The sequence below is a fragment of the Vidua macroura genome, chromosome 4 (assembly GCF_024509145.1).
Source record: "Vidua macroura isolate BioBank_ID:100142 chromosome 4, ASM2450914v1, whole genome shotgun sequence".
Classification (NCBI taxonomy): domain Eukaryota; kingdom Metazoa; phylum Chordata; class Aves; order Passeriformes; family Viduidae; genus Vidua; species Vidua macroura.
Window position 1 is genome coordinate 61,383,580 of NC_071574.1, and position 19,071 is coordinate 61,402,650.

The 19,071-nt window shown below is 38.0% G+C and overlaps 1 protein-coding gene across 2 annotated transcripts in view; it reads left to right on the forward strand.

The window, feature by feature from the left end:
- STK32B (serine/threonine kinase 32B) overlaps positions 1-19,071 on the forward strand; it is a 163,524-nt gene that overhangs the window by 121,876 nt on the left and 22,577 nt on the right. For both annotated transcript variants that reach the window (XM_053975150.1, XM_053975148.1), the window contains exons 7-9: positions 9,589-9,692; positions 14,213-14,329; positions 15,447-15,572. In XM_053975150.1, coding sequence (XP_053831125.1) covers positions 9,589-9,692; positions 14,213-14,329; positions 15,447-15,572 — 347 coding nt within the window. The remainder of the gene's footprint in view (positions 1-9,588; positions 9,693-14,212; positions 14,330-15,446; positions 15,573-19,071) is intronic.

Below are 19,071 nucleotides of genomic sequence, written 5' to 3' on the forward strand. Positions count from 1 at the left end.
GCTAGGGAGTGATTTGTTCACATGCAGCATGACCAAATAAAAATGGTTTCTAGGAAAAAAACAGAGTGAATTAATATTGTGTGGTAGAAATGCCCTAGCTGTTCTGATTAAGATGACTATCTTGTAATGCTAAGCATGATGTGAGTCACCTCCTGCAGCCTTTGCTTAATCCCACTTCACATTAGCCTTTTAGCCCCAAACTCTTTGCTTAATCCCACTTCTCATTAGCCCCAAATATTTCAGCCTGAAATATTCCCTCCTTATCTCCCTAATTATTAAATGTTTATGCAAAATGCACTGTACCTGAACCTGATTGTTTCTTTAGAAACCCTGTCAATTTCCATGTCCTCCCCTTCCCAGCCAATTCATTCAGACAAGTGAAATACCCACCACACGCAGGAACAAAGACAGGGGCAGCAGTATATGTGAAAAGAACAAGGCCAACAGGCTGGCAGGGCAGGACACTTCCAGCTGCTTCTGCAGCTTTTCCCCTCAAAGCCAGCAACCTGAAAAGCTGAAATGAGATCAACTTCTTAGAGTTTGGGGGTCCTCCGAGTTTGTCTTGTGCTTTCAGATGGTTGGGCCTGTGGAAGGCAATGTCTGCCTGTGATTTGGGAAACCTGTGTGTCACCTGTGCCTGATTTTACCTTCACAAATTCACTGCTCAAACCTTTTACAAATCCTGTGACTGAGGGTGCTGTCAAGGTTTTGTTGTAGGAATAGCTCTTTGTAAACTCCTATGGTTTCAGGCTGTCATCCTGCCCTGGCAAGCAATGCAAAATGTCCTTTGAGACCAGGCTGGCTTTTGGCAGGCACAGCTGCTGCCAGCAAACAGCCACAAGCACTTAGAGGATCCCCTCCATTGTGCATGGGCTGGTCTGTTCAGCTGTGACTCTTTCTGCCTGCAGAAGGATTTTACTTTGGCCTCTTGTGAGAAAGGGAAGTGTGTGCTTGCCTGACTGGAAGTACCTCTGTAAGGCCTTGCTACTTTCAACACTGTTCCATCTTTGTGAGTGGAAAAAAAAAACCCAAAAAAACCAAATAAAAGGGAATTACTTTAATTTCTCCCTTTTGAACAACGCTGCAAGAAATATCTGTGTGTCTCAAATATGCTCTGCGCTGGGCACCCATCTGCAGTGATGGCCCTCTACCCTGCAATAGAGTGCTCAGCTACAAACCCAAAAGTTAAACCGTAAAACACATTTAGGAAACATGACAGGTGTCACTTTTCTTTTATTCCTCCCTTTGGCAAATTTATGTGTGTTTGAGTCCTATAGCATATGCTTTTTCCTTACTGAAATATTTTGGAATGATCAATTTCTATAGATCTGTGTATTATTTCTGAGTTTTGCAAAACTTTTACATTCACAGTTTATATTTTTTAGGGGGGGAGTTAAGATTTGGGGTTCTTTTAATGTGTTTTTTTTTTGTGTGGTTTTGTTGCTGTTGTTGCTTATTTTTGTTTTGGTTTTTGGGAGCTTTTGGTTTTAGTGGTAGGATGGTTTGGGGGGACTAGGTAGAGCCTTTGTTTTTTTTCTCAGCCAGAGACTGAAGATATTCAAATGATGCACTGTGACTTTACCTCAAATCAAAACAATAAAATACATTTTATTACATTTTATTATAAAATACACTTGCCAAAAATCCAAAGTCAATAAAATCAGCCATAAATTATGTGAAAGGTTTCAGCTACCCCATTCCTATCTCACAGGCTTGTTATCTCAGGTTTTCACAGCTCCTTTCACAGGCTGCTGTCATGGTGAAGAATGACTGTATGCCTGAGATTACCAAAGTATTGTGGATTTATACTGGTCCACTGAACTTCTAAAATGTATGAGTCATCCATATTTATTAATTAATACTCTGTAGGTGTACAATTGAACTCAGAGGAAAGCCAGTGGATGTCCTGGTATAAACCTTTCACACAGAAAAAAATATCCCATAGAGCTAAATTTGTTTCTCAGATGCTTAAAATATAGCAGGGAAAATTTTGAGTTGAGTTTTCAAAAGTCATCATTCTTTGGTCTTTCTTGCACTCATATTAAACAGTGCTCTGAAATTAAATATTGTTTTGCAGCTCATTGTATTTTGAATGCAGTTAAGGCAGTGTTTAGGTTTTTAAAAATCCCACCTTTATCCTACAGGGGGTTTGACTGCCTGTCTGCAGAGTTTCTCTGGTCATATCATTACCTGACCTTTTGGTCCCAGGGAAATCTCATGATGTCAGCATGGCAAGGGAGCTTTCTCTTTGTTCTGATGAGCAAGAACTAAGAGTGGCTGTGTGAGACTTTGAGGTGCTGAAATAAATATTCCCCACACTGATGGGATTTTCAGCTCGTGCTAGGAGCTACGTGGCTGAGGGGATTAAACACTGAGCTGTGAGCAGGCATTCAGGGTTTGGTTCCACTGTGACACTAATGAGTAGGAACATAAGCAGCTGAGGAACCCCAGGAGATCAGGAAAGAAGTTATTACATCCAGCTGCTCTTCACCTCTTTGTGCTCTCTGACCTGCTACCATCCTTTAAGATATTCCAGCAGAACTACTAATACTATCATTTCTTTGACTATTTCAGTTAATAAACACTCCACTCTGAGTTCAAGAGGTAGTTTTGGATGGGCTTTTTATGTTAATTTATTTATTTATTTATTGCCTGCCTAAAAGGGCCCGGTGTGTTGTGGAGCTCTGCAGGCAGATCCAAGGGGAGCAGAGGTGGCAAACAGCACCAGCAGGGCCCTTCTGCCCCCTGGATAACTCCTGGTTTTTTGATCAGGCCAACTCCTCAGGTTTTTGCATGCATAAACTGGTGCAAAGACATTTTTTAACCTGGTGGGGGTATGTGATACAGGGGCATGGAACAGTTCCTCTGGTGTGTCAGGTACAGTCTGTCCTGAAAATCCCATTACACAGACCCACTAATTTCAGTAGTGGGCAGAACAGCTGCTGTCTGTACACTGGAACAAACTTCCAAACACCAAATGGATATTTTTGAACACAATCCCTTCTAAAAATTGCCAGAAAAACTGGCCCTGCAGCCACTGTGAGCTTTTGTGTGGAGTAACGAAGGCGCTTGTGTACAATTTCATGTTCAATAATGGGAGACCATGACATGCTCGTTGCTGCTGGGCTTTCTTTCAGCAGGGGTAGCAACTCGAGGTTGTTTCTCTGAGGCTGATGCAGATGTTCAGCCACTAAGGGCTTCTCTGTGCAGGGTCAAGAAGTGACTTCTGTTCAGTGGTTGAGTAAAGCAGAGGGTTATATGAGGATAGCCTGCTGAATAAGGGCAAGAGAGGTTATATAGCCATATGGAAAACTAATAAGGCATTCTAAATGCCATGTCTGTTTTCAGGTAATGGTATCTAAATTATTTACTTTGATTGAATAATTGCATTAAATATGAGTATTAAAACTATTGAGGTGTATAATGTGAATAATGGTGCAAAATCAGTTACATGGCTGTAACAAGTATAAACCTCACACTAGAAAATTGCCATCCCAGCATGCCCAGGCTTTAAGCAGCATTTTGTCTTATAAAATAGAAGTTAGCAGCTGGCTAGTCTAAAGCTCTGAGTCAGAAGGGTGACCATTATAATTTAGACCTTTTTAGCACATAAGAAAGTAAGCATTAGGAGCTAAATTGATAGTTTACCAAATCCACATTTCTATTCAGGGAGAGGGAAGTTGTTTTCTTCCATTTTGCTCTTGGAACAGCTTCTACTCTGGATAGAAGATCACTGGTTATTATTGTAGTTTGATTTCTGTTTTTTTTATTAAAACCATAATCCAGAAAAATTACTGACCCCTGAATTTACTTCTCGGGGGAAAAGTGAAAATTACATTATCATCACAGTGCTGAGAAAGCAATTAATATTTCCCTGAAACATCTCAGTTCAAGGTTCTTGGAATATTATTCCAAAAATCAGGTTCATTTTTTATTCAGCTCAATCTATCATGCCTTAAGCCTGATTCAGCAAGGTGAAACTATAAATGTGTTTTACATATCATCATTCACACGTTTAAAATTTGCAAACATGTAACCTTTTAACAGCTTGTCCTGTGCTAGTCAAATTCTTGCTTATGCTGTGTGTATTGTATTGTATATATGTATATACATCAATTTATACACACAATTTTTTTCCACAAGATCAGGGTCTAAGATATGGAAGGAGAGTGATACCTGGCAGTGTGATATTATGCTGAATCTCAGTTAATGACTCTGGAATGTATTTTCTGACCTGAAATCTCAGGCATTGCAGTAAGACCCACACCACTGAAGTATGTTTTGTTGCAACGACTACAGCAGAGTGTGTTCCTTTGCAACCCCTCCAGTAAACCACAAACCTCTGATTCCCCTCACTGACATGTAGGGTCTCTGTTGAGATGCAAATAGACATCAGAGAGCTGTAGTCTACAACTGGATGAGCAGTGTCAGGGATTTCATTCTGAAGAAATATTTTGGACATATCCACCCAAACTAGATCAATTTTTTAAAAAGAGAGACAAAACCACTAGGTTTTGTTTGTTTCTTTCTTTGTTTCATTTTCAGTTTCTCATATTAATAACACTGGCACAGGGCAGTGATGGAACTGATAACCAGATGTCATTGGCAATATTTAGCTTTTCATTGACAGCCAGCTCCTTACAGTAATTCATCTTGCAAAGCTGACTTGCAAGTTATTGCTTAAATAGATTGATTTGTTAGTTTGTAGATGCCTCATCAGAAAAAACAGCAGCTTTTCTTTTTGCCAACCACACCAAGAGATAGACCTCAAATTGATCATTTTATCATGGACAGCATTTTCAAACTCATCTTTGAGCACCAAATTAAAAATAGCCTGAATTTCAGAGACCCAGAGCACTTACAGTTTATGAAGTTGTGATATTAATGAATACTCAGCAGATTTTCAGAAACCCTACTTAAAACATTTTATTCTTTGTACAAAATGGTCTTTTACAATAGGAAAAAAAGAGTGAAGATTTGGTTTAACATTATTTGCATTTACATTGATATTCTCTTGTATTTCAAGCTAATTAATCATATAGTTATATACTAATATCTTTCCACAAATAAAGGTAGATAATTACCAACCAGCTACATAAAATTTCCTTTTTTATCACTTTATTTTTGTTACAGATCTCTTGGAAAATATGTATACAATATGAGATGCATCATCTACATAATTCACATTACAGATCATATGACTGGTATGAAAATTCTAGTGGATAGTTATATACACAAATGGATTTTTCAGAAATTACTCCCTTTTGCACAAACCTATGGAACAGGAGTAAGGATATCCCAGTATGCCATTGCTTCTGAGATGGATGCAGATCCACTGGATTTGCTTTCACATTCAATTTGTTCGTCAGTTGTCCTCTAGTATTGTTTCATTTTAGAGAAAAATAACCATTTATTTACTTCCTACAGTCTGCAGTAGTATGACATTATTAAAAAGATACAGTGCAAAAGCATCAAAACATACTCTGAAGATGATTTCTTTTAATTTATTAGTTGGAAAAAAGTATTGACTGGAAATTTTTATTGGGGACAACCAAGAAATGCACTGAAGCACACAATACAGTAAAATGTGGATTCATTTATATGACTTTTCAAGAAAGCAAAGCAGGTAAACAACAAAATAATGAAAGTATATTATTAAGAGAAAACTATAGATACAGCAAAGAAACAATAGAAGGATTTCAGCTTGGCTAGTTGCCAAAGTTGGTATGTGCGATTACCCATTATATAAGACAAAGAGACATTCCTGATTTTATTTGCTCTGTTAAAACTAGTACAGATGTCCCATCTTGGAATGGCATTGATGATATTTAAAGGGTGTTTCTTTGTCATTTTCAAAAAGTGCATGAAAGGTGTCAGATCACACTTTGCAAAGCATGAAAAGCAATAACCCAAACAAAAAGACTGCATTGCTTCTGAGTTCCTGACTTTTAAAGTTCCTGGTACTTTGGGCAACAGGTTTTCCAGGTGTCTGAGCACCAGAGCAGTGGTGAAGAGCCAGTGCAGTTCATGATGACTGCCCAGAGGAAGAATCTGTAAAGATGCCATTGAGGCTTTCTGGCCCCTGTCATCCCAGAGGATGTCATCCCACCCAGATGTCCTGTGAGGAGCTGTCTGCTTGAGCTTCATTAGGATCACAGGATTGTGAGGTGACTCGTGATAGCAGGGCCCCCAGGAGCCTCTACTGCAACTCTGCTCAAAGCAGGGCGAGCAGTGAGGCTGGACCAGGTTCCTGCTGCTGAGTCTCTCTTCAGGCAGCTCTAGGAATGTGCAGTTCACCACCATATCAAAAAAATTGAGTCGGGGGTTCTGTGAGGACCTGTGGGATCTACCAACTGCAACACTTCTTTGAATTCACTCTTGCTGCTAGACTTGCTATTACTTGATTTATCTTCACTGTTTAAAAGTTGAGCTTCTGCCATGCAAATGTCAACTGCCTTTCCCCTAAGTGTGTGTGATTGTAATTACAGCTCTTGGCCAAAACAAACTGCAGGATCAAACCCAATATTAAACCCATTTATTTTCCTGAAAAGCCTTTGTTCAGGAGAAACTTCTAAAGGAAAAAGATATGAAACTCTTGTTCTTGCAAGTACTCTCATTCTTGTTCACACAAACTCTTGAAGGCAGAATACTTCAGCCTATGTAGATGCATAGGGGTAAAAGATGAAGTATTCTTCTCATCCTAAATCTGTTATGGTGAGAGAGGATATGTTCACAACAGGTGTACACAGCAGAGCTGTTGCTCTTGCTCTAAGCTGGCAAACTCAAATCTGATCATCCTTTGGAAGAATCTACCCAGAGCAGGTTGCAGGTTGGCTGTCCAAGCTGACCCTGGGGTCAAGTTCAAAATTTAAAAGACTACAGATATTTAAGTAACAGTGTTAAAGAAAATCAATGCAGAATTTAATCTTTCCTTTCAGAGTTTTTATTTGCTTTCATCCTAACCAATTTGCACTCTGAATTGGTTCTCCAGGCATAGTTATTTCTTGCAGCAAAACCTAATATTATGTCCTGTATTTCATAGCTCTAGTTCTGCAGAGCTTGGTTAATTCCATGACTTGGAGGGTCTGCTGTCTTTGTGTAAGATCATGCTCTGTTTCTGAATGATCAGACAAACTCCAGAAGTCTGCACACAGCCTGGAACCCTCTGTTTGCACCTAATGTCTTAACTCAAAAAGACTTTTAGACACATTAAGCACAAGCTTAGTGTGAAATGGGTATTCAACAGCCTTGTCAAACTAGAGAAAGGTCTTTTGACTTCAACATGGTTGAGATTTCACCCTGAGAAAAAACCTGTATATAGGATACTGCAAATCATATGGCACCCTCTGTCAGTTCCCCCCTCATGAGAAGAGGGTGCTTACAGCTGCTTCACTGGAGCTGATGGAATGCAGAGAGGCATTCCATCTGGGCTGAAAATAATGCTGTTAAAATGGGCAAAAAGGGGCTATCTGCTTTAAAAATTGGGACCTTAACTGCTCATATTCTTACCTCCGAATGCCATCGGCTTAAGGTGAGAAAAAGCTTCAAAACTCCAGGGCAAAATAAAGCATTTTCTGCTGATCTGCTTAATGTAGGATGAGTTGACCTTGAGGATTTTAGAACAATAAAATGAAATAAAATTCAATAGGTCAGTCACTAAATTAGCAAAACAGCTGCACCATTCTGGCAATGTCATAGGTTGCATTAATAAAGTACTTTCAACTTGATCTTACAGAAATCAGATAGTAATCTGTCTCATTATTAAAATGTTAAAGCTATAAAAGAAATAGTGAAACCAGCATTATACCTGCATAGTTCAGTAAAAATGCCAAAAGGCTATTTTCTGTAATGAGATATTGCACATCATCTAGGCACGGTGGGCAAAAACCATAACGAATGGGGCTAAGTCAAGCAAACCTTCACTACAACATTCCTGTGGTGATATTCAAAATGTAAGTTTGGTGCCTGGTGTGAATTTAATTGATACACTAAAGTAATAAAAATAATCCTGCTTATGCTCTCACCACCTATCTGAAAGACTGCACACCTGTAAGATGTGCCTGCACACCAGCAGCACGAAAATAAGAGTTAAAATAGACATGAAGTTATAGCATGCCAAGGGAAGGTATGTCATCTGGAGGTGAGAAAGTGTTAACTCAGTGTAATTACTCTTATGGTATTGTTGATTTATGTCATACTGGATCACAGCACAAGTTTTCCTCTGCCAGAGATCCACTGGTCATCTGTTCTCTAAACACATGTATTCCAGAAAAAAAAGTTTATTTAGGCGCCTGTAGATCTCATACCAAACATGTTTAGACATGGTCCTGCTGGTCAAAGAGTATAAGACCACTTTCATACATTCACTGCTTTTTGTTCTACAGATTAGAGTTTTGCCATAACTAATGAATGGATGCTGAAATCTTCTATTATATTTGGCTCTTGAAGACTTCCTGAAGTCAGGTCTGGAGTTGTAAATTATTAGGTTGCCAGGACTGCAAAAACTCCTCTAAAAGGAGTGTCTTTCCATTTATTAAAGGTGCTTCTCTAAATGCCATAAATGGTCAAATCCACAACTGCCAGTCAGAAGTGTGATCAGACTGCATCATTCACTGCAGTGTGCACATCACCAACTGAGGCCATGGTAATAAGGGAGTAATGTGGTACATTAGACTCGGTATCATGGCCAGAAGAGGCTCACATGGTAATTGTAATCTAGCATGATGTTATGGCTGAGGACAGTGCTGTTTAGAAAATCTCCAGTGAAAATGTTGTTTTAACAAAGTGTACTGAGATTCTGCTGTTAAGTCATTAGAAAAGCATGACCAAGTTTTCATTTTATTTCATTTCATTTCATTTCATTTCATTTCATTTCATTTCATTTCATTTCATTTCATTTCATAGCCACTCTTATTTATATCTGGTTTTCTGAAGAAATTACATTATTTAATACATGTTTTTTCATGAAATTAGACAAAGTAGAACCTTGTTTTGAAAATATATTTTCTTTTCATCCACAGAAGTTACTTTTATGGAAGCCATTACTTCACTGACAGAGTGTTTTCTTCCAGTCGTGACAGTTTCTCACGTCGTAAAATCAGTGTCAGGATTTCTATTAAAGTACCATTTTCCTATGTTGCTTATCTTTATAACCTGTCTGATTAGTTCTATCCAAATGTAGAATAAGGATGAGATTCACCATATTCAACACCTTCATCAATCACGAAGAATCACCTCACTTGCAGATATTTTTCCCATAAAATGTTTACATTACCTTAAATGTTCTAAGTCACACTTCAGACCAAGAATTCCCCTCCTATTACTAATTTTTATTCACATAACTTAAAACCTAAATGAAGGAAGCAAGAATTAACATATTAAATTACTGAGTTTTGAAATATCCTGACCGGCAAAGGTTGCTTGTTATCAGTAAAACAAGTCACTGAAAGTACACCCTGAAAATGCTGTGCTTCTAAATCTATTTAATTCCAGTTTGTTGTGTTCTTGTTCATTTTTCAGCTGTGAAATAATATCCATTGTCTAACCTTAATGAAATGCTTTTTTGTTCAATTTGATTTACTATTTTAGCTCCTGAAGTGTTCCAGGCTTTTATGGACGGAGGTCCAGGATACTCGTACCAAGTAGACTGGTGGTCACTAGGAATTACAGCATATGAATTACTGAGGGGTTGGGTAAGAATGATGGAGTTTGTTGTTACCTAACAAAAATCTCAAGTTTGCAGTGCCCCTGAGTGCACTTTTCAGGATAAAATTTGAGTGTATAAGGCCCAGGTCAGGAATGCTGTCCTTTCCCAGCAGAAAACACTCTTGGGAAAGTTTCACCCCATATTCAAATACATTGTGAAAACTTGCCTCAGTTTGGCTAAGGAAAGGCCTAATGTTTAACAGCTTCTTTATAATGCTGAATTGCAAACAATGGTATTTTTTTTCAAATAGACATTGAGTTATTTCACACTCTATTTTCTCTTTCATTCTCTTGGCTAATACCATAAGAGATCTAATGTAATATCCTAAGATGCTTGGCCCAATGACAGAAAATGCTTATCTGCCAGTGCATTTGTTTCTTATCTAATCAATTATGTGAATAAGCTTAATGAAAAATCTTCCTGAGCATGGTCGAATACCACAGAAGATAATGGAAAATTCCTTTCCATTTTGGTTCAAAGGATTTCAGTCAGTCACTTAAATATTTACTATTCCCCACAGAAAACAGTAATTTAGATACCATTTCAGGATGGTGATGTAGCTAAAGCAGCTGTTTGGGGTTTTTAAAATTATTTTTCATGCCTGTTTTGGAAAGTGGATTTTATTGCATTGCAGTATATTTTTTTATATTATGACACTAATATAGTTTGGCTACCTTGTCTTGCCAGACAATCCATCCCACAAAGATGTCACAATTTCACAATTTTATTAGGATAATAGATAAAGAAAAATAAAAATAAAAAATAATTATTATTCCTACTTTTAAATGGAAAATTGAATTTCAGAGTGTCTGCATATTGTTAGTTCAGAAGCTACATTTTCAAAGGCCTAAAATTTGGCCAATCTATTTTGTATTTCTATAGAAATAACAAAAGTCATACTCCTGAGACAAAGATCTCTCCCATGCAAAGACTGTTTCCTCTCTCAAAGTAGAGGAGTATTAAACAACTTTCCTAACAAAAACAACAAACTAACAATTATTATCATTTTTTCCCTACCATAATTCTCAAGCCTTAGGGAGTTTTTAGACTGACATTCTTCCTGGAATGGAGGAATTAAAGTCTGGCAGTGGTAAGCATAATACATCCTCACTCCTAGTCACAGATGGTAGTTCTAGCTGCACTTACAGTAAATTAAGAGAACATCCTGATGGGTGTATATCAACCCTTTCACCAGTGAGTGTCTCCAAGAAAGGAGAGCAAGGAATGATAATGAAATCGGAACTCCCAATACTAATCACAAAATATCACTTTGATGTGACAATTCACTTTAAAAATGAAAAATTATATAGGATGATATCCATTTGCCAAGATCTGTACAGTCTTTCCTGAATAAGTCAATCTGGACAAAAACAAAGCAAAGTTGAGACTGAATCAATTTCTTGTTAGGCTTTTTTTTTTTTTTTTTTTAATAAAAACATTGCCATCTGAACCTGCTCAAGTCACCCAAGCCAGCTGCTTGTTTTCTCCTGAAGAGCAGCTCTTGGCTACTGAGCAAGCCAGAGCTTGGCAGCTCACACCACCGTATGGACAAGAAAAAGGTGTGTATTTTCTAAATGTTTGTAGTCTAAACAAATGTAGACTACAAATGTTTGTAGTCTAAACACTGACACGAGTGATGACAAGAGAAGTAGCAGTGGCTTGAGGAGATGTGCTTAACCCAAAGCACGTTGCTGTCTCAACAACCGTGAGCTCCGAAGCCCCATCTGCCATGGCAGCAGATGGCCATGAAGGCACAGTTTGCACACAAGGCTGTGAGCTAAGCCTGCAGCCACACAGCTCCTGCTCTTCCAGGTTCCCACAGCTCTGTCCAGCAGAGGAAACAGCCCCACTGCCACCAGGAACATGGGCAGGCTCTCAGAGCAACCCACCCACGCCAGCAGCAGCAGCCCTGGGCAAAGAGGAGGCTGTGGCACAGGGCAGAGCCACAGGACACAGGGCGTTCTGCAGCTGGAGCCTGGTGCATGCTGCTGCATGGGAAAGGCAGGAGGCAAGAAAGGAAGGAGCATTAGAAATAAGAAACATCACAAATTTGATTTTCCACCTCGGAGCTGTGCACAGCGTATGATGCTGACAGCCTGAATTGCAGAGGTGATAAGTAAAAGAAAAATGAGTAAAAATGAGTTGTTTTTCATTGAGCTGATTTTTTGTTTTTATTTGCCTCTGCTGTTTAGGGTGATCAAGACATTCCAGCCATTCTCAGTTCTGGCTTCCCAGTGCTGGGCAGTCAAAACCATGTTCTGCTTGAAGTGAGCCTGTAGATACAGGAGTGTGTTGTGTCCAGTACAGAGCTTCCTGCACCATTTTTTGGTTACCCATAGTACAGCTGACATTTCTCAATAAGTTATAGGTACGTTTTTCTCCTTATCCAGCTGCTGGTAAAAAGCTAGCAAGAAAAAAACAAATTCATACAGCTTTGCATCAAACATTGATCTCTTCACAAAGTCCATGAAATTAAACTGTAATTAAACTGTATGATGCAAACCGTGCCATGTGTCAGTCTGTTCCTGAACTATAGGCAACTGCTAAAATGCTGCAATAAATGTATATACCATGAATTCAGTAGAGACAAAGTGAAGGAATGAGTAGTAGGTGGGATTCCCAGATTCTGACTTTCACTGCAATGTGGACAATTAACAACAAATTTTGATAAAAAAATCCTGAATAAAAGCAAAACAGATTTTTTTTTCCTTTTTCCACAAGATATAACTGAAGGGATCCTTGAGTGGATTGAATAGCTGAAAAACAGGGGAGATAGAGGTATGAAGGGCCTCAAAAGACCAAACTTAAAATGGCGATTTATAGTTTGAATTAACTAATAAAAATATTTAAAATCTCTTAAAATCTCAAAAACATCAAGATTTTAGTATGCCAATAATCTTGAAAATAAGGCAAATTTTAGGGGTTTTCCTGTCAGGAAAAAGGCATGGGCAGAAACATCCTTAACAGAAAACTTTTGATGATTCATAATTCCTTATAGTTGCTAATTTTGGAGTTAATTGCCATTTTCAACAATTGATGTACATTCTGTCTCAATGATCCTATTGATCACATTGTTATATCAAGTTAAGTCAGCAGTATGTTGCTTCTAGGTGACAGAAAGCACATAAAAGTCTCATTTTTAATAACTGTTTTATGGCAACATTACCAAATGTAGGGGAAAGCATATGACAGACTATTTCTGATCACAATTTTGAATCCAGTTCAGGTAAATTATGCATTTAAAGCAGACATTTAGGTCCTGTGGAATTCATATGGACATGGTACAGCTAAATGATAACAGGCTAACTGAATGTGAATCAAAGCAAAAAGATTTAGACCCTCCTGAATTTATTTTTTGAACACCCCAGTGCCTTGGAATGCACTTGGTTTCATACATGTGAAAGTGAAATATATGCATGAATCTTCCCAGAATAAGAATATGTCATGAGTCTTTATGAAGAATGACTCCAATTCCTTAACAGATTAGATAACTAACACCTAGAAATATTCTTAAATTATAATCTTCTACCAGTACATACTAGCAAAGGGATGATCCATTTCTTAGTCAAGGTAATGAGTGCCTGCCGTTTGCTGTTCAGGATATTGGATTAATAGGTAACTCTGTGTTGTTTATGAATTATGGTGCATTAATTTGCACACTGCTGCTAGGTTGGCATTTAGCTGCAGATCTCATATCACATATTTATCACCTGCTGGGTACAACTTAATTCACTAACAATCCACTCTCTGCAATTGTTTACAAAAATAGATTAAGTATAATTATAAAAACTTGCTTCAAACATTGAAGTATGTGAACAGAAAATAGCAAGAGTATAAATTTATATGTAGTACTTTATTTCCAAATTCTGCATGTAATAAAAGATAAATCAGAGAAAACTTAATGAACAAAGCACTGCAAAGACCAGAGCTTTTCTTCATCTATAGAAGAATTTAGGCACTGCAAACACATGGCAGCAGATCCATGTAGTGTGTTAATTTTGGACTCTAAAAAAAGCAAAGGAGAAGGATTGGGATTTGGAGTCTTCTTTTTTACTGTGATTCTGACACAGACTTTTGTAAGCATCTTTTAGTTTCTTTATCTACTACTCAGTAAAATTAGAATGACAAAGCTCCTTTCAGCAGCCTCCTTTCGATTTTGTCAGTTTAGGTTGCAAGAATTGATCACTAGTATTATAAGCAAAAAGCAGTAAACAATCCACATTTCAGACAGAATGCCCCAGGAACAAAATTATTTATTCATCTCATTTGAACTTATACTTCCTTTCATGAGAGAAAAAATAGCAGAGGAAATGCATCTATGGGAAATTACATTCATTACAACCAAAGAAAAGCACACACACAAAGGATTAGACTTAAAATTGTTATACAATGCTTTCATGGTTTTGATATTTTCAAGACAAGCAATACTGAGCTCAGGAAAATGTGACTAGTCTGCACTCTTTTATCCATTCTTTCTGACTTGGTATTGATTTAACTTTATCCCAGAGGCCCTATGAAATTCATTCAGCCACCCCCATTGACGAGATACTCAACATGTTCAAGATCGAAAGAGTTCACTACTCATCCACATGGTGCAAGGGCATGATAGCACTACTGAAAAAGGTAAGAAAGCACAAATACTTTCTGTCCTCTGTTCTATTCTCTTCCAGAAGCCTCTCCAACACTGGAAAAGGCATCAGACAAACACAGACATTAGGTAGTCAACATTTCAAGGATAAGAGAGCAGAGCTTATTTCTAGGCTGTTCTGAATGTGAATGGTGCAGTATTTTCTCTTCAGAAGGTGCAGTATCCTTAGGCTTAGACTCAGGCTTTTCATGGCTTCAGAGGAGTAAAAATTTAAAATTTCTTTTATTTTAAAGCTGATTCACTAGAGATAGTAAAAGTTTGGGGATCAGTAATTCCTTGTCTGTGCCCTGATCTCATTTCCCCCCAGCTATGGATATGCAAGTGGGACAGGGAAGGAAGGACCACTCTGCCCTCTGAATTTCTGCTGCAGTTTCCAGATAGGGAGATTAGAAATTAAAATGGCTGTATCTCTTCCTGTCCCATGTTGCTATAGTTGCAACAACAAAAGTTGAGCCACTTTGCTGTAAACATCACTAAGCCACAAGACAGGGCTCTTTCTGAATGCATCAACCCTAAAAATTGTTTTCTTCCTAAAATCCCAGTTTTTGCTTGCTTTAATTGTCTGGCTACACCACAAAGATAATCTCTCTCTTTTAGGTATTTCAGATCATCAATATTGATACTTGAACAGGAAATATTTGTGAATGTCTGAATAGAGTAATAAAAAATATGTCTTTAGCAGCAATTAGCAATGTAGTCTTGAATAGATAGAGCAGTGAGGTGGATAATTTTAATTGCTGCCAGGATGCAGAGTGTGAACTATATCTTCCAAAAAATTAAAGAGAAAATACAAATTGTTGGGTGGCATTGATCTGTGATTTTGCACGGGCTCTTGTGTATTTGTAAGCAGACTTTTGTTGCTAATACATTTATACACTTCATGCCTGCAACAGCCATCTGGTGGCAATTAAACTGTACTCATATCCAATGACTTATTACTTTTAATTATTTTCTAAATTGGGACTTCTAGCATCTGTTAGAAGATCCCCTAGCCATTTTCTTACTTAAAAATATGTATCATACAATTTATGATACATTTACTCTTCTATATGGCATGCAGTCCCTTAGAAAATGCCTTGTGCTTGATCACAGCTTCTCATTAAGGACCCGGAGTGCCGCCTTTCAAGCCTTGCAGACATCCAGAACTCTCCATACCTAGCTGATGTCAACTGGGATGCTGTTCTAGAGAAAGCTGTGACCCCAGGCTTTGTTCCTAATGTAAGTTTATTTTCCAGGTGAATAGTGTTTGTAAATTCTGACTTTAATTATCACTGCTGTTTTACTTGTTTATGCTTGTATTCATTGCTCTTCAGTGATTTACTTTGGATTCTACTTTCATTTACTCAGTCACAACTAAGGGAAAATTAGTCCCATTTCAATAGATCACAACAAAAACTAATTAACCTTGGCTCACTTTTTGTTCCTTTTCAAATAAAAGAAAACCTTTTCCAGACTTTGCATTTCAGCTGTTGGAGCAAATGATTGTCAGAGTTAACTCTGAGACAAAGAATACCAAGAAGACTGTTGTGGCTGTGAAAGTTAGACATTTGAATAACATTTGGAAACCTTTTTAACATCCCAGTATGCTGTTACTTTTTCACTTAAAAAAATAGTGTTCCAAAAGGCTGACCTGTTTCCTTTGTGACAGTTTCTTACAATAAAACATTCCGATTCTGTGAGGGAATCTGGTGGTTTCTTTTTTACTGTGGTCCCATTTTGTTGGTATTTTCTGGATATTTCCTTTCTGCTCATTTTCAAGCTAAATGAGGGCCATGAATAAAAAGCAATGACTGTGGTGTTAATATGCTGCTTCACTTTTTTCAGCCATGTTACACTATAATTGCTGTCCAGACAACTTATTTGTAGCACACCAAGGTTTGTTTCTGTGGTTTTTTATTATGCAACTGTAAATAAAGATGAGGAAGGTGTTTTCATCCAGGTGTACATCAGAGTTCATGATAAACATGATGGGGACAGGATCCAGCCCTTCAGAAGCTGAAGGTGAGAGAGCATTGCCTAATGGAGCAAAGGTAGCCAGGTGTGTTGCCAAGACACTGCTCTCTGTGATTGCTGGGCTTCTTGGCACCTGACCAGAGCCTCTCTGGAAGCAACATCCTGCAGGAGAAAATAGCTGTGGGTGGGCAAGCAGAGTCTCCTTCAGGGAACTGGTAGAAAGACCAGGAACACAGCAGGTAACAAGCACAACAGGAGAAGGGAAAGGCAGGCCCCTCTTACAGGCACTTCAGAGCTATGTTCACCTGTGGGAAAATTCCTTCCTTTCACTTTGTAGCTCAATCCTAGTGCAAGAGAAAAGTTGGAGAGGTGAATGCCATATCTACCAGGCTATGACTCTTTCATTGCTTTCACTCTTACTTGATGTCCATGCAGCTGGAATAATTGCTGTGCCATGCCAGGATTCTCCCCTACACCCTCTCAGGTCGCTGTCCTAAGCAAAGCAATGCAGAACAAAGCTCCTTCTTGGCCTGCTGGACTCCATTCTCCTGTGTGATCTACAAGATGAGCGGAGTCTGACTTCCTTCTTTTCCTTTTTTCAAGTTAGAACTGCTCTTTGAGATATCAGAGGTGTGGACTTACTTCTCAGGCAAAACTCAACCGATTATTTACACTTCCTACTCCCAGTTAAAAGTTTAATCCACAACTGTCAGCATGTGAAAAACTTCACAACACAGTATTTCATAAGGGACATCCATTTCCCCATACCCAAAGATACAGCATAGGTGGGGTTCCAAGAATCTCAGACTCATCAAAGACAGCTTTTCTTTTCACATTTGGATTCACTTTATTTGTGTTTTGGCAGCATCTATAAAACTGAAGGGGAAATCTATAATATTGAAGAAAAAAATATTCTACCTTTAAAAGGAAATAGGAGTAAATTGTTTCATTTATCTGTCCAGCTTAATCTGAAAGTCCCATTACAAGCTCTACCAGACTCTTCCATGAAGAATCTGATATTGCAGGACTTGTTCCACCCGATCAATCAAGTGTGTCAGGAAAAGCAGTGAGGTGAGAACCAAAGTGTCTTTTCTAGCCCAACATTTCTTTTTATAGAAACTTTGCTGTTTCATGATACCAAGTTGGGTCACACATTTTCCAGGAACTTTCTCTTTGTAGCACCAGCAAAACTTTCACTGATTATTTGGGGCCACACAACAAAATATTTCTTGTTTTTCAGCCTTTGGCGAGAACTGGGGCCCTGTGACCTGTGTTTTGAAATCAGAGAGTTTTATAAATTTTGACAGCTTGCCTTGACTGTCAGGAGCTCGTCTGCCTTCTACAGCTAGGAGGCACATGGGAGGTCTATGTCCCATAATTTCTCCCTTATAGTTTGATTTCATAAACACAGTTCTTACTTAACTAGCACTTTTATTTCTTTATGGCTTAGTTAGTTTCTTCATTTTCAGCTTGGAGTCATAAATTGTTGTAGGGTTTTTTTAAATATAATTTGCTTTTATTTTTAAAGCTTCAGAATCAAAGTGATATATTTTTTAACTACTCAATAAAATCTAAAAACTATGGATGCTCAAGGAAGGAACTGATTTATGAAACCTTAAGATATTATTTATTTATTAATAAATATAAATAAACTGTAAACTGCCAGTAATAAAAATCAAATATGTTCTACTAAAGCTGGCTGGATAATATACAGGAAAAGGCATCAGATATCTAAATATTATGCTCTGACTATACAGAGTTTGCTAAGAATAAAAATGATGGAGTGATCTCTAAACCAAATGTTTCATTGTAGGACACCACAAATTATACAAGTAGTTTCTGATGTGATTTTGCTGCTTAATGTCTTTGCTAACTATAAATATCTGTCATTTATATATGACTTATTTTAGTACTTCCACCTTGACAGTGACAATGGTGTGACTGAACTCTTAGAAACCCCAGAGGAAAATAGGTTGCTTTTAATATCTTCCACTATACAATTCAAATTGTTTGCAATTTTTTGTGAAGGACTTTCTGGTATAACAATGAATCTTAATATTTGATTCAAGCATCAGAAATTAACATAACAATTTGTTTATGAAGAATCCAAAATATTTAAGTAATATGTGTAATGCGTAAGGAAAACCTTAATAAAGTGGATAGAATGGAAAAAGAATAACAGATTGGAATGAAGCACCTGATGGGGAAAAGCCAACAATGATTCACCAAGGACAAATTGGACTTTCCAAACCTTATAATATTAAATGACAAGGTAACCTGCTCAGCTGATATGGGGCAAGTGGTTCTCATTGTTTACCTGGATTTCTCTAAGACTTTTGATACAATTTCCCACTGCCTCCTTTTTGAGAAATTTCAGTGTTATGGTATAGAGAAGTGATCCATGTAATGGGTGGGAAACTGGCTGATGTGATGGGCTGAGCCCAGGGGGAGGTGGAAAAATCTCCTCAAACTGGAAGCCTGTCACAAGTGGGGTCCCCAAGGGATCAATATTGGGTCCAACACTGCTTAATACCCTAACAAGTGATGTGGATGATGGGATCAAATGTACCCTGAGGAAGTCCACTGATGATACCAAACTGAGTGGGAAAGTTGACACCTTGGGAGAACTACCCTGCAGGAAGACCTTTGTAGGAGTGGGCTAACAAGAACCTTATGAAGTTCAACAAGTGTAAGGTCTTAAACCTGGGAAAATATAGTCCAGGGGTGTAGCACAGGGTGGGATCTATCCAGCAGAGGAACAGCT